Below are 15,416 nucleotides of genomic sequence, written 5' to 3' on the forward strand. Positions count from 1 at the left end.
GCTAAAGTTTAATCTGAAGGTAAGTGCTGCTTTGGTGAGACTGGTGGATTGGGTCATGACGGGTTCGTCTGTCAAAGGGGAAAAGAGGCTGCTGTCTGCTCTTGTCAATGATGTCTCTTTTTTTGAGAGTGAGTTTCAAAATAAAGTGTATGTAACCCGTTATTATTCTGCACTTACGAAGTGGGGTGTAAGTGGATGAAAATTGATCCAGCAAATTGAAAAGGGGGTTAAGTGTTTTTGCCCTATCGACTCCAACTGAAATGACGGTTGTATAAAACACTCATTTCTCTCCCATTAGCAGATGAAGCTACCACCAAGTATTATTAGAGGGCCACATTGTACACTGCTGCAAGACATTTTGTTGCTGATAATGGCCCATAGTAGAGGAGAAAAATGAAGACATTTTTACTCTGTAGATAGAATCGAGGCAGTTTTCCACTAAATGTCTTAGGTGAAATGGTGTAAGACTGACACAACATTCTGAGAATGATCTTCATTGAAAGGTGAAAAGCCATGTTTGGTGGGTGCTGTCATGTCTGTCGATTTCACTCACAAACAATGGATACATTGATGCATTTTGTTTATGGTGTCTGTAGACCCTGGCCCCTGCCTTCCTGTCAAATTGTTAGCACCCTATTATTACCTTGCAATCTCACATGTTAATTGGTATTTTGCAAGAGAAAATCCCATCTTGGTGAAATGAGATGAGAATTTTGTTAGTTTCTTTTCTGTTATCTACAGCAGGTATCTCAGCAGGAGAAAATGTGATTGTACCTTGTGACAACAGCATTTGCCAACAAGTTTTGAAAAACGCGTTTCCATCTTACAGGACGCATTTGGGGATCCAGAGAACCAGAGTCCATTACTGGTTGCTGTGGTGCCTGCCTTACCCAAGGCTGCATCCGTTGAGCTGCATGTCACTGCCGTCCGAGATGACCCCAGAGAAAGGACTTCCTGTCACGTGACTACAGAGTTGGGGTGTGGATTGATAGAATGCCAAACTGTGGTGTCCAGTGACAGCCAGAGCGCTACACTTTCCCTTTCCCTGGCCCATGCTACACCTAACTCTGACCTTGAGGTCTTAGACGTGAAGGATGCACTGGGGGCAATCGGTGCAATGTTCAATAACACCACGAAGAAGATGGAGACTGTGCTGTCGCCGCTGTGCGCCAGGGTCTTCTATAAGTCTGACCACTCCTTGGCACTGCAGATTGCTACAGGTATGTTAGTACATATCACAACACACAGCTCACTGACTTTACACGATGTTGACATGATTTAATGTTTAAGCTTAGGTTAAGTGTCAGATTATGTTACATTAACCACTTTCAACCTGTCATCCCTATTTCGGGCATGTCACTATAGTACATTTTCAAACATTGCGTAAATAGCAGATCTGCAAGCTCACAACGCGTCACTTTGCAATGCATTGTAAGCTAGTAGAACAGCTATTGTCACTGCGTGACCATATGACTGATTGATTGATTTATGTTTTTATTGACAAAAATGCATATACATATTTGTACATATCTGTCAAAAGGATAAAACGCAAAAAACCTTGAAAGCTAATTTCCATTGTGGTATTGTGGAGTGGAAATGTGTGTGTAAACTGTAAACCTTATTTCCCGTGCAGCTTTTGAATCGGCAAGGTACAAAGTCTGTGGAAACTCCCTCCCTGGTGGAATACATTACTAACCTAGAAAATTAAATGACTAGATATTTGGGCACCACCTTGTTTACAGTCATGTGGACCATACACATTTAAATATGTGTTATTCTCTCCTCCACTATCAGCCTCTTGAGGCTAATAATATGAGCTGGGAGATGTGGGGTGGAGTTTAAGAATCAACCTACCGTACCTAATTTATTTAGCAAGGTCTGTAGCTTCTTTTTTTTTAGGATCTTAGGGATGCTAGTGTACCAGGCTGTACAGGCATAATCACAATGACAGTGCCCCTGGCAATATGTTAAGAGCACTAGTCTCTAAAAGTGGATATTCTAGTATAAAATGGCAGGTTAAATATAAATTTGTCTTCCTACCAAATTCTTTCTTAACCTCTGTGACAACATTATACACAAAGCAAAGAGCCTGGAGTTTCTCTCTCTCTCTCTCTCTCTCTCTCTCTCTCTCTCTCTCTCTCTCTCCAAATAAAGTTGAAGGTGACACTATCCAAAGTAAACTCCGCCAAGTAGTCTAGGAAGCAGACTCTCCGGAGGATCTGCACTTCTTCCTCCGTGTTTAATTATTGTGAGCCGTTTGTTGTTTCTGCATTGTGTATGGTAGCCCAGAGCAGCTGGCACGCTCTTTTGTCATCATTATACTTTTATATGCCACCGCCTTCCTCTCTCAGTATTCTCGGTCCTCATCAAGGCAAATATGGAATGGTATGTGTTTTATCCAGAGAGATGTTCTCTGTCTGAGGGGAGAAAAGGGCAACTAGAACATCTATAAAGCAAGGCTCGCCCGTCATGTCCTCGCTGAAGCAATCAATTAAAACAATTTGAATCCATGCCAAACCGTGTCATCTTACTGTCATTTTTAGCTCCAGCATTAGTCGTCGTTATGAAGGGGACATGAAATTATGGTCACCAGTGATGAATAGGAATAAGGATAGGTTTATTTGGGATGAATGTGTTTGTACGTGTGAGCACAAACAGTGCTCTTTGTTTTGTCACCTAATTATATAATCATAATTCAATCTTGTCTGTGACTGTTGCTCGGAGGATCTCGGGGGAGCAGAGAACTGCTTAAGTTCACACCAAGCGTGACATCCAAATTAATTTTGAAATGTTTATTATGGAGTGCTCTTTGTCTAGTGCAGACGAAGGCACTTATCTTGTACTTGCGGCTTTGTTAGCTTGAGTCTGGCTTATATGTCGCATGTCACTCCCAGTCTCTTATGGTCACTGCCCACTAAGACAGTCTTATAAATTAGAGAGGACAAAAACATACCATAAAATGTGAGTTTAATATGTGGACTATAATTAATGTTTCTCAGGGCACAAGCATGTACAACAAGCATTTTATGTGGTGGACAAATTCCTCAGGATTTCCAATTGTTATTCTTCCTGTAGGTCCCTGTAGTGGAAAGACACAGCCTATGGAACATTCTGTTTAAAATAGTTAATTTTCCTCATAAGACATTTTTGGACAATCCGTTAATTTTGATACTGGGTCAGTGGGAACATAGACAGAAAAAAGATTTTCCATCTAACAAAGGAAGATAACCATGCTTAAAATGTGTTTCTTACTTTATTTCCCTATTAACTGTGCTATACCACACAGACCATTCCCCTCAAGCCAGATATTGACTCATCATTGAACTGGAATCTGTTACGTTCCCCTGCACGCACAGCCAGTCCCTGGTAGCTCACCCACGGGCTCTTTTATGGGTCACCGGCACAGCGTACGCTCTCTGGGTGATGTATCCCAAAAGTCAAAGGGGGGAAAAGTAACACCTCTGGCGCTAGCTGTCACCAACACACGACTGACTGCTGCCAAACACTGTAGCGTAATGTGACTGCACCCACCAACACACACACACACACACACACACGCACACGCACACGCACACGCACACACACACACACAAAAGAAATTACTTGCGTTAGGATTCACATTTGATCGACAGGACATATGCTTTGAATGAAACCTTTAAACATCTTGTCTCAATGTGTTATTCACGACAGAAAGATTCAGGGGCCCTGCAGACCTCACCTTTTACTTTGTAGGTGCCACCCATTCATTCATGCTGTAAAATCATTTAGAGCAGGGTGGATGAATTGATGGATGGACATAATTGCAGGGACGAGGAATCGAGCATAGTGTGATTATTCAGTGATACTTGGCAGATATTTGAAACATATTTTGAAGTGGACCACAAGTGATGCAACTGTTTATGGCCAGTTTCCTTATAAACTCCAGAAGCCCGAATGTATTTTAGTGCTTTTTGAATAGTACAGTGTAGGGCTGGGCCATGTAGACAAAATCAAATAGCACAATATTTAGACCAAATATGTTGATCTGTATTGTGACGAAATCTTTTTTCTTTTTTTTTACATTTTGAAAAATAGCGAAAATAGCACATCATTGGTTATTTTCATTTTTGAAAGTATAAAATAAGGCAAGTGATAAAAAACTGGAAAAGACAACACTTAAGTCATATTATGATATTACAATATCCTAATTGCAGACGATATCTAGTCTTATATCACAATATGGACATAATATTGACATATTGCCCAGTGTTCAGGTTATAGTACCAGTACAGCAGCTTGTGTTGCTACATCAGTACTTAGTACTATATGATGTTCTGTAAGCTCTACTGCACACACCCAGCCTCTCTGCCACATTCATTCTCCTTGGCCTAAATGAACAATTTTCATGAGCCAACACTTGCTAATTACCACCTCGTTTACCGGTTAATTTGAACCAGTTTGGAAGTCAGTGTAGCACAACTAAAAACCACTGGCTTTGGGCCTCGGCCACAGCTTAAAAGCCCCCTAAGCCCAGCAGGCATCAGGAAATTTCACACAAGAAGCCCCATTTCTCTCCTTTTCACCGCACTGCACCCCGCCACCACCATCACCCCGCCCCCTCCTCGTCTAGGCTTACAATATTTCTATATTAATCAGGTCCAACTAAAATGGCCATTGGTGGTTTGCTGAAAAGGGTGTTGTGAGCATTAGTAATGATTTGGTGTTTGAAACACAGAGAGATTTAACAGCAGGCTTTTCAACTCTCTGCGTGTTTGCCATGAAGCAGAATAATGGCGCGTACCCTTGGGTAGATGGTTTAGTTCCATCCCATTGCTAATGTGATTGCTTTTAGAATCCGTCTAATGGCCTCTGTCCACTGGGCCTCTCAATGAGACTCCCCATGTTGCCCAAAGGGGGGCTTGGGAGACCAGGGGAAGGGAATTGTCAGGAAACCAAGGGAAGGCAGTTGGGGTGGTGTAGGATGGGGAAGTGGTCACAGGTTTGTAGTAGCTGAGAAGTAAAGTCTCTTTCGGTTCTTCATTCGTCTGTCTCGCAGAATCATAAAAGAAATGCTAAAAAAAATCGAATAACTTCACACGGTCACCTTCACCCTCTCCAGTCTCATGCACACGTTAGCTCCTGTGAGCTCTCAGATAAAGGCAAAGACACTCAAACAGAGCAATCGTGCAATTATTTCCTATGCTTTAACGGAGACTAAAAAGTCCTGATATGAAACGGGCCTTGTGTGAGAGAGGGCTGATTAACGTTGTGTGTCTTTTCCACTAATGTCATCTCCCCCCTTTCTGTGATCTCTCTGGCTCGATGTGTTCGAGTCATCTCCAGAGGATACCGCTTCCCAGAGTGTACCTCTTGCTCAGATAACACATATTTAGGCTTTTAATATCGCTCCCAAAAAAAGGCCCAGTGTTCAGTGGGGGCCACTTTAAGCTGTAGCGCATATTAGCTAATTAGCCTGTGTGGGCTCTTTGTGTAGCTGTTTGGCACGCTGTGTCTGTTTCTAATGAAAGAGGATGGGGCTTATTAAATGGTGCTGAACAGCGCTTGCAACCTTTTTGTCCTCATTTCCCTCTGTACAAGTTCACATTAGTGTCAGAACTTGGTGGAACCTGTGGCTGCCATTACTGAAATGATGAACAAAAGTCCCAATTATGGTACATTTTGACATATATTTTATTAGATACATGTAACTGTGTACACAACTAATGTATTGACAGATGTGATGTGATGATGTTGAGTCTGCCTTTATCCCCTGCCCTGACGCATTGGCAGTGTTGCTCGCCGAAAATAGCAGATTTTCAAGCTAACGATGCCTGGCGTAATTAGCTTGAAAATTAGTTATTTTCAGCAAGTTATTTTCACACTCATACGAAGCAAGGCATCGTCAGCTTGAATATCGGTTATATTCACGGCATGCTCTCCTACCTTGACTCTAAAGCCAGTAACCACACCCCGGTCAACATGCTGTTAGACCAGGAGAAACGAGCCAGGACAGCCAGCCGCGTGACAGGAACACTTGTGACCAATTAGACTGTGTGGAGCAGGAGAGGAAAGGCCTGACATCCCAGCGGGCCTCTGCTAAATGGACAGACTGTCATCAACACTGGGCTCTGAGACGCTCAATGAATTCTCACATGTGCACTGTCTATCTGTAGACAGCCTTTACACACTCACACTGCCTCACACTCCTACATGCACGCACGCACGCACGCACACACACACACACACACACACACACAATCTCTCAGCTCCATTCAAGCTGAGTAGCAGTCCCAACACAGTTTCCTGATGTCCCAATACAACAGGGATGGAATATCCATTGCACAAGACACCCCCCAGCAAGCTGCTCAATTGTCCAAAAGGGCACAGCAGTCTTATTCCCTCCTCACTCTTTGTGTGTGTGTGTGTGTGTGTGTGTGTGTGTGTGTGTGTGTGTGTGTGTGTGTGTGTGTGTGTGTGTGTGTGTGTGTGTGTGTGTGTGTGTGTGTGTGTGCGTGTGCGTTTACATGGCTCTGTTTGTGGGTCTGGGAGAAGTTTCAGTAGCTCAAGAGTTCAGTACTTGCTGACCATATGTCTGCACTGCAGGGAATTAAAGTGGGGGGGCTGCAATCTGCCAAGGATTTAAGAATGTCAATAATTTGTAAATATGCCTGTGTTCTCTAGTTTAAGGGTTAAGTGCAGCCCCTGAGGGGGCCTAATGCTCATCTCTAACATGCAGACCACTTCTTCAAGTTCTGATCATACCTTCCTCCCACCCTTTTCTTTCCATCCTGCACACCCCCCTCCCACCAGGTCTTGAGGAATGTTTGAGAAGCATCGTCGGCCAGTCCAGTCCATCTGTGTCTCTGGTTCCGGTCCTGGACTTGCCTGACTCCCAGATCCTCCACCTGTCCTGCTGGCTCAGTGCATAGTAAAACGTCCAGAGTCAACAAACTGGACTCAAGTCATCCACAGCGCTGGAATTCAATGGGCCGTACCTCAACGAGAGACTCGGACTGCCAAAGAACTTAAGGGCCTTTAAACGGAACGGTAAATGTGGAGGAAAAGAAATACCCCTGATGTGAAGAAAAACATACTCCCAATTAATGTTGACAGTGTCTACAGTTAAATGCACAGCTATGTTTGCTGATGATGTGGTGTTTTGAGCATGTATATGATCTGGTCAGTGACATACCCCAACACCCAGGACCAGTAATACACTGTCCTCTAGCAGACTTTCTTGTATGGCAGCAGCTGTTCCTCTGCCTTGGAGTGCAGCATTGTTGAAGCTCTGTAACCTAAAGGGCTTGCATACCAGAGCCCACAAAGTTATAGGGTCTTCCAGGGGAAAGACACCAGAAGTCTCACACCATGAGGTGATAAACCGTATCCCTGGATCTCCCGCTGTGTCCGATGGAGCCTCTCTTAGCACGCTAGCTAACTCCCCCCTCATAAAGACGCCGTGCCACCGCTGACACCATCTGTGCAGAATATGGAAACCTATAGATTTACTTGGTGACTGTTTTGTGGCTGTGTGTTATGTACTGTAGGTGGGTAAGGTGACTGTGTTCTTCCCTCTCATGCTCCATGGGACAGAGGTGTGTTATTATCGTGTAATAGGCAATCACGACCAAGCACCTGAAAAGATTAAGCCTCTTTATGTTCTCCATCGATTCTAAGGCAGCCTGGTTAATGGGAGAGGGACGTTACGCCATACAGCTGCAGGGCACGTGTGTGTGTGTGTGTGTGTGTGTGTCAGTGTGTGTGTGTGTGTGTGTGTGTGTCATTGGGATTTTTGTGATGCAGTGGGAGGAAAACAACACCATTAACCATTGGTCCTGGAACATTTCTTTTCTCAAAGATCATGAACCATATTGACGATCTGAATTGGAATGTCTTCACTCCAGTTATTCTCTTCATTGTGCTGGGTGATGGCGGGAGCACTGTGGGCTATTGATCCTCAGACATCTAGCTGTTGTGTTCATTGTTGTTATCAAAAAATTGAACAATAGAGGCAACCAGCAGAGCCTGAAGACTTTTATTGGGGGTCGAAAAGCATAAACAAGCAATTATCTGAGAGGGTGAGCAAACCAGAGCACCATAAATATATGTGTTAATGTTTGCCCATTCTGTTTAAAGGCTCCTCCACAGTGGGAGATTTTGACACCCCCCCCCCCCCATTCTAATTATGGAATGATGCAACTGGTTCACTCGAGGTTCAACACATCAAACCAAGAGCAGCCTCATTTTCCCACTTAAGTGTTCCACCAATATTGAAAATAGACTTGCATCAATAATGCGATAAGAAGATAAAGTATTATTTTATAAAGACAAAACACTGTTTCTACTGCTTAACTAACATTAAATTAAACCGTCAAAATTGTTACAGGACGTAAATAATTGATTATGTTTCAATGTCAACTTAAGTGGGTTTTTATCCTCTTTCGATTGCACCGAAAAGACAGTGATGTTTTTTTGGTCAACTTTTCTTGTTTTAATAGAGAAAAGAGAATGAGGATGCTTTTGTCATTGAGTTGTGTGCCTGTGTGGACTTTGTCTCTGTGAAATAACAGACCAGTCTAAAAGTTCATGTGAATAAATACAAAATAAATAGTCAGCATTTCAGTCAGTGTAAGAATTCAGCCGCTAAAGTTTAGCGCCACACACATAGCCAGACAACCACTTGTCGCTCACCACAGTAAACACTCCATTATGTCTTTTTCCAGTAGACTAAGATCATGTTGTTTTCAGACAGACACAAGCGAAGCCACAAGTATATCATCGCACCCTCAACCAAGCCATAGTGTGGCCCTACGGCAGATACCCATTCCTTTTGCATCACTGTGTTTCCTCTCAAGAATGAATAAAGACAGGGTGACATTTAGTTTTCTTGTGTGTTTTGTCAAATGTGAATTTTCTATCAGAGACCTGCAACCACTCTACACAGAAACTAGTCATTGTGGCCAACATTGTCCATTGTGCATAGTGTACGGCACTGCAGCCCTTGTCATTGTGGCCTGGCACATGGACTTTAACTGTGTGCTACCTCCTCCAGGCTGATGTGTGTGATTCTTCCTAGTCATGGCAGTGGGCTACGGTAGGGGAACCCATTTCAAAAGCTGACTTGGTGCCCTAGACACCTCTTCAAACTGTGGCCTATATCCCATTATGACTGTGGTTTTGTTTGTTTTCATGTTCTGGAGCCTCTTTGACATTATGTATTGTTTTCGTTCCTTCGAGTATTATGAGAGCCAGTCATCATGGTCACAACAATGACAATATGTAGTGTAGCCTGACCGCCACGCCACATGCTATTGAGTGGAGTCTGCTGCCCTCGTGTGGCTAATATAAATATTGCCACCAACAAGAGATGCTGATTCCACCTATGGATTGCACCCACTGATTCCCACCTAGATCCTACTACTGCTTATTTAGACATGAACAAATTAATGCAGGCTACCTGAAAACTTCTTCATGTGCGACCTTTCGGTAACCCTTTATTTTATTGTTCCCAATTTCCAGCTATTTACCAGAAAAGTACATGGCAATCAAAAATACTAGGAAAGACGTGAGAAATGGCTATTACAGTAATTGCCCAGTAAATTCATAAAAACCTACTACGAAATTAGATGGTAGTTAATTATTATGAAAGTAAATACTAGACTAGTATACATGGAAACCTACTCCAGAACAAAAATACAGTACAACTAAAATTACAGACTTTTGTACCATATGGTACTTTGAATTTTTATTTCAGTATATCCATCTAAACATACAGTATGTATTAATCGCTAAGAAAGTGTACATTTAACTTTCTGTTGTTACTTATGTCATAAGTCAGTGGCTCTCAACCTTTTCAGGCCGTGACCTCCCAAATTTATCATATGTAAACTGGGGACCCCCCACCCTGACAAGCACTTGGAATGTAGGCATTCAATTTGGTTTGACAAGGTTCCACAGATAAATATTGTGAAAATAGCAGATCTACAAGCTTGCAAGTGAGCTTGTAGATCGGCTGTTTTCACAAGTTTTGCCTCCTTCTTATATTATTTGACAATTTGGCCAATGTTTGACCTGAATTTATAGGATAGTTTGATTACTTTTGAGGAAGTAATAACCTTTTTTTCTTAATTTTTTTGGTCTTAAAAAGGTCTTAAAAGTCCTTAAATTGTCACTTCACTGTCTGCCAAAAGAAAATCTTGTGGGGACCCCCTGGGGATCCCGACCCACAGGTTGAGAGCCATATAGTCATAAGAAAGTAACAACACAGTAAGACAGTTCTGCTGTCATTACAGTGCCATTCTCATGCACACAAGACATATTTAGAGGAATACCCACATTCATTAAACAAAAGACCACCGTTTTATTTATTTATATACATACATTTTTATTTGGTTTACTCGGGACTATTTAAACAGGACAATATTGAAAGACCTTTGGTGAGTTGATCCCATAGAGTTATAATAGGTTGATCCCATCCAGCGTTGCCAGGTTTTGTGAGATAAATCCACGGACAAATACATATTAATTTGGGGGTCCTTACATGAAAATGTTTGAGTGCCGCTGATCAGGAAAGCCAACATCAGGAAACGAGCCATAGTGCTTTCTTGGGTTTAATCCTTTCAGCATCCTTTTGTATTGAACTGATCTTTCTGTGCTTTTTTTGGAAAAATGTTAATAAAGTATTCAATCAATAAATAAAAAACTATATTTGCAAGCAACATTACGGAAAAACAAGCCCAACGTCGCTTATAATAAGCAGACATGGCAGCAACACTGTCCCCATCCCCATATGGCAGGAACGAACGTAAAAGCAACTCGTCAATGTTTCCAGTCGAACTTTTTAGAAAGGACGTACATGCTTGTTGTTGACGTGACGTCAAAGAAGAGCCTTGGAACCAGTGTTGCCATGTCCGCTTATTATAAGCGACTTTGGGCTTCTTTTTCTGTAAAGTTGCTTGCGGGTTGCGTTGTTTTTGGGCTGGTTTCTAGGTGTACTGGCTTATGTAGGCTTGCTTCCAAATGTTTTAATTATTACTTAAACCAGTGGTTCTCAAATATTTTAATGAAAACGTTTTGTGCCAGGGAGCATTTGTGTTGTTAGAATGTTTCAAAAAAGAATTTTAAAAAATACAAATATTTCACATTTTATTTCAAGATTTTTTGAAAATCTACAATCGGTCTACAGATCTACAATCGGTAGATCGTCCATTTTCAAATAGCCGATGCATAATAAGTTTAAAAGTGCTCATGAGGCCTAAGTTGCTTCTTTTGGGCTTGTTTTCCTACACCTGGCTGCTTATTTCTGTCACATAACCTGGCAACACTGCTTGGAAGCTATGCTTGAAAGACTAGCAATGAAGCTCTTCTCTGAAATGAAGTTTATTTTGATTGGATTAAATTGGGTCTGATGAGATTATTGGTCAACTGTGAAGTGTAAGTATTTTAATTTACACAAAACGAAAGGTAGCCGTAAACGTTTTAGGGTTAGCCGTGCTAACACATTAGCAAGTCTGACCTTTGTTGTTTTTGACAACCACACGCCAACGTTTTATAAAACTGTTATAATGTTATTATACTGTGCATAATGTTTTTTAATGCGTTATATGAGCAATGTCGTGTAAATTGCTTATATTATTACTATATTACTATATTGTTACTGAATAACATTCTCAATCAGTACTTAAGCTAAATCTATGTTACAACACTTAACATTATTGTACTGCACTTATCCATTCTTGTGTTGATATTACGTTGTGTTTGCCTCATCTTAGGTGCAATATCACCAACTCATCATCAACTTGGAAGAAGTTGCATCTGAGCTGATCCAAACATGCACAATTGTTCCATCTGTGCAAAATCGTTCCCCTCGCCATATAAGCTCCAGAGACACCATCGCATTCATACTGGACAGAAACCCTTCACCTGCACAATATGTGGGAATGCGTTCAATCAACCTGAGCATTTAAAGTCTCATGCACAGAGAGTCCATCCTTCGAATCCTTCCACCGACAACCTGAACGATAGCCTACAGTATCTGCCTTCAAGCCTCAATGAACAACGTACTCAGGAAAAGTACAGATATGATGGCGTTCCTGCCGCAGCGCCGTCCTCCTCGGTATCCTTCCCACCTGGACAGAAGAGGGAGATGTCACCACTGGACACGTGTTCACCTTCATCAGAGATGAAAGACCATTCCGAACCTAAGCTGCATGTCAATGATAGGTTAGGTATTCAGAACGATATCACAAATGGTGAATTGAAATTGGATTCGGTACCACAAGATAACGTTGATTCTGCAACTTTATATAATCCTGCGTGCTTCACACACAATGGATTTACCTGCCAGGTCTGCCTAAAGTCCTTTAGTTCATTTCTCCAGCTTCAGATTCACTTGCCAGTTCATGATAAATCCTTTGACTGTGGGTCAGGTGGAGAATCATTCTCAGGAAAGAGCTATTTAAACAGGCAGTCAAAATCACACAACCTAGGCTCTTGCGGAGGCAAAATGACTCTTAGACACCAATGTCCTACCTGTCTAAAAACATTCTGTTCACCATCCAAATTAAAACGGCATTTTCTCATTCATACTGGTCAGAAACCCTTTTCTTGTAGCCTGTGCGGGAAAGCTTTTAGACAGGAGACACACTTGAAATCCCACTTGAGTGTAGGCCATAAAGAATTATTTAGCCCGATAGAGCCTAAACAGTTGTGTGATAGAAATGAAAGACACAAATCTAGTTTTCACAATGACTGCCTAACTGCTGATTTAGGACCCCAATCATCAGTTCTACAGCATCACTCCAGCCAAGACAATCCAGGGAATTCATCAGTAGAATTGGAGCTACAGTGCAAAATAAGCCTTAGTGCTCCACAAGACCTGGGCATTTCCAGAATCAAATCAGAGGCAACTTCTGAACCCCAAAAGTATGTAAATGACAAAAGCCAACAGCAGAATGGTGTTTGCTGTGAGACATTAAGTAAGCCGGTTGTATGTGAGCAGGGCTATTTGAGACAGAAAGACCTGAAGCCCTTTCGTTGTGCTACATGCAGCAGATCATTTCGCCTGGAACTTAATTTAATTCGTCACCAAATCTGTCACAAGAGCCAAAAATGTCAAAGTCAAAGTTGTAATCCTGTAGAAGACACGTGGGCAACTACGTCCGATCATACGAAAACGTATATGAATTCTGAACCACGAATTTCTTCTCCTGAAGCCAACTATGCAAGTCCCGTTGACCTCAACATTATTGTTAAACCTGAGACATGGAGTGAAAATATTAGTAGTAATGAAGATCTTCGAGAAACTGTGTTGAGTGTATCACCAGACCAGAAGATCATGACAGATCAATTCAAAACCCCACATCAGAGAATAAAGAACAGATTGCACCAGTGCTATGCATGCTCTAAAGGTTTTCCGTCTCTGTCAAAACTGCAACGGCACATGTTGACTCATACCGGACAAAGACCCTTTGATTGCCAGACATGTGGAAAGAGCTTCCGTCAGAAAACACACTTGAGGGTCCATTACCGTACACACCTGTGGTCCAGATATCACAAACAACGATCGCTGTACATTAGCCGTCCTCCATCTCGTCTGCCTGGATGCAGTACAAGGCCATCAGCTGATGTCCAAGGAGTGTTTATTCAAAGTAACGATTTAAAAAAAGTCAATGCCAGACATAAATCAGTGTCAGACGTTGACTTATTGTCAGAAAATCGTCTCGGTCAGACCAGTTCTCTGTTAAGTGTGTCATCAGTCACTAGTAGAGAGACGCATATTCTACCATCTACTACAAAGAAAAATGAGGCCCTGCACTCAAGTACGGTTACTAAAATGACTGTTAAGGACAGGCAGAATCTTAAACATTTACACAGTAGAAACCAAATCCAACACAAGTGTGTGCAGTGTTTCAAGTGCTTTCCTTCTCCTTCCAAACTGCAAAGGCATGAGATGGTCCATACAGGCTTGAAACCATTCCAGTGTCTTGTGTGTGGTAAAATGTTTAGGCAGGCTGTGCATCTGAAAGGCCATGAAAGAACTCACTTTATCTGGAGACGCCCTAAGACAGTTCAGCAACAAGGGACAACCACTAACACAAAAGAAAGGAGTCAACAACTGCCCTACCCTAGAATCAGAATCTATGTTCCACCACAGAAAAAATATTTGAAAACGGTACGTTCAGGATATGCACAACACAATTCAGGCATTCAAGGTGAATGTGAGCAGAATCCTCCAAAGACCGAAGAGTCCATTACAAAATGTAAAAATACGATGACCAGGTTCAAACACAAAACATCTTGTGATAAGAGGAAATTACACATGTGCAGGATGTGCCGTAAGAACTTTGTTTCTCCATACAAGCTGTCCAGACACTTGCTCACTCACTATGGGATTAAACCATACAAATGCAGTTTGTGTGATAAAACATTCAGACAGCTTATCCATTTGAAAGTTCATGAGCGCAGTCGTGTGCACAAAATGGCAATAGATCATATCCAAGAAAGGGTAACAGGGGCCAATCATCCCCAGGATGGATGCCTTGATAATGTCCATGCACCTGAAACGGTTATCACTGCTCAGCTTATTGGTTATGAAGGAGAGACCGTGGGAGAGCATCCTCAGTCATGGTATACCAGTGCTGGCCATTACGTTATCAATGACGATTTGTCCCCGGCTTCTGAAGGGCTGGCAGTGCCATCAGCAGATTTTCTAGAGCTGAATATGGAAACTGATTGTGAGCAAAGGGGAGAACATAATCAGACTATGCCATTTGACCAGTCATCATTTGCCTCTGAACTTACCTCTGAAATACAGAGACTGGTCCAAAATCAAGAGTTAGCAGGTTTAACTTCTTCACAGCAGGGAATGAGGGATGATATACACTGTAGTATAGGAACAGAATTTCAAGCCACTGAGATTCCAGCTAACTCAGACAGTCATAAGGTGTTCAGTGAGGGACGTGGCAATGGTGTGGTTGGAAATCTGCTCCGGCTGGACTCGCCAAATGATTACTGGTGCAAGCCACTCGGCATGGTCCAGTGTGACAAATGTTCTGAGGGTTTTGAGACAGAGCAGGATGTTCAGCGTCATAAATGCAAAGCTGAAAGTCACAATAAAACAGCTCAGCCAGTCCCAAAATATTGTTGTGAGCTTTGCTTGAAGACTTTTGGGAGTCCCTGGAAACTTGAAAGACATTATGTCATCCACACAGGCCAGAGGCCCTTCAAGTGTAACATTTGTGGCAAAACATTCACACAAACAGCACATCTCAGAAGCCACCAACGGACGCATAAACGTCAGTGATAACGATGGTTCTTTGGAATTATTCCTTCCATATTATGGAGCATGCTATTTAATTATTATGTACATTTTAAATGTTTAATAAAATGTGTATCAATTACACAACTGTTAAAAAAAGAACCTTTATTGTGAGTTT

The 15,416-nt window shown here is 42.1% G+C and overlaps 2 protein-coding genes across 3 annotated transcripts in view; both read left to right on the top strand.

The window, feature by feature from the left end:
* dph6 (diphthamine biosynthesis 6) overlaps window positions 1–8,828 on the top strand; it is a 69,947-nt gene extending 61,119 nt beyond the window's left edge. Inside the window, exons 14-16 of one of the 2 annotated variants that reach the window (XR_013932114.1) lie at window positions 830–1,220; window positions 6,790–7,664; window positions 7,696–8,828. Coding sequence is in view for 1 of the 2 variants with exons in the window: in XM_080413901.1 (XP_080270027.1) it covers window positions 830–1,220; window positions 6,790–6,908 (510 nt within the window). In the remaining variant the exon portion in view is untranslated. Of the gene's footprint in view, window positions 1–829; window positions 1,221–6,789 lie in introns of both variants that reach the window. The other variant, XM_080413901.1, reaches the window with a different exon arrangement.
* Window positions 8,829–11,295: 2,467 nt separating this feature from the next.
* LOC308074024 (uncharacterized protein) lies at window positions 11,296–15,392 on the top strand. Its single transcript, XM_080413361.1, has 2 exons — window positions 11,296–11,412; window positions 11,751–15,392. The coding sequence occupies exon 2, from the start codon at window positions 11,810–11,812 to the stop codon at window positions 15,281–15,283; it is 3,474 nt and encodes a 1,157-aa protein (XP_080269487.1). The 5' UTR covers window positions 11,296–11,412; window positions 11,751–11,809; the 3' UTR covers window positions 15,284–15,392.
* Window positions 15,393–15,416: the final 24 nt, after the last annotated feature.

This window comes from Gymnoscopelus braueri, assembly GCF_963280865.1.
Source record: "Gymnoscopelus braueri genome assembly, chromosome: 19".
NCBI lineage: Eukaryota > Metazoa > Chordata > Actinopteri > Myctophiformes > Myctophidae > Gymnoscopelus > Gymnoscopelus braueri.

What these genes read in the sequence shown, in the direction of transcription:
- LOC308074024 (XM_080413361.1), top strand. Translation starts at nt 11,810, where the DNA reads ATGCACAATTGTTCCATCTGTGCAAAATCGTTCCCCTCGCCATATAAG.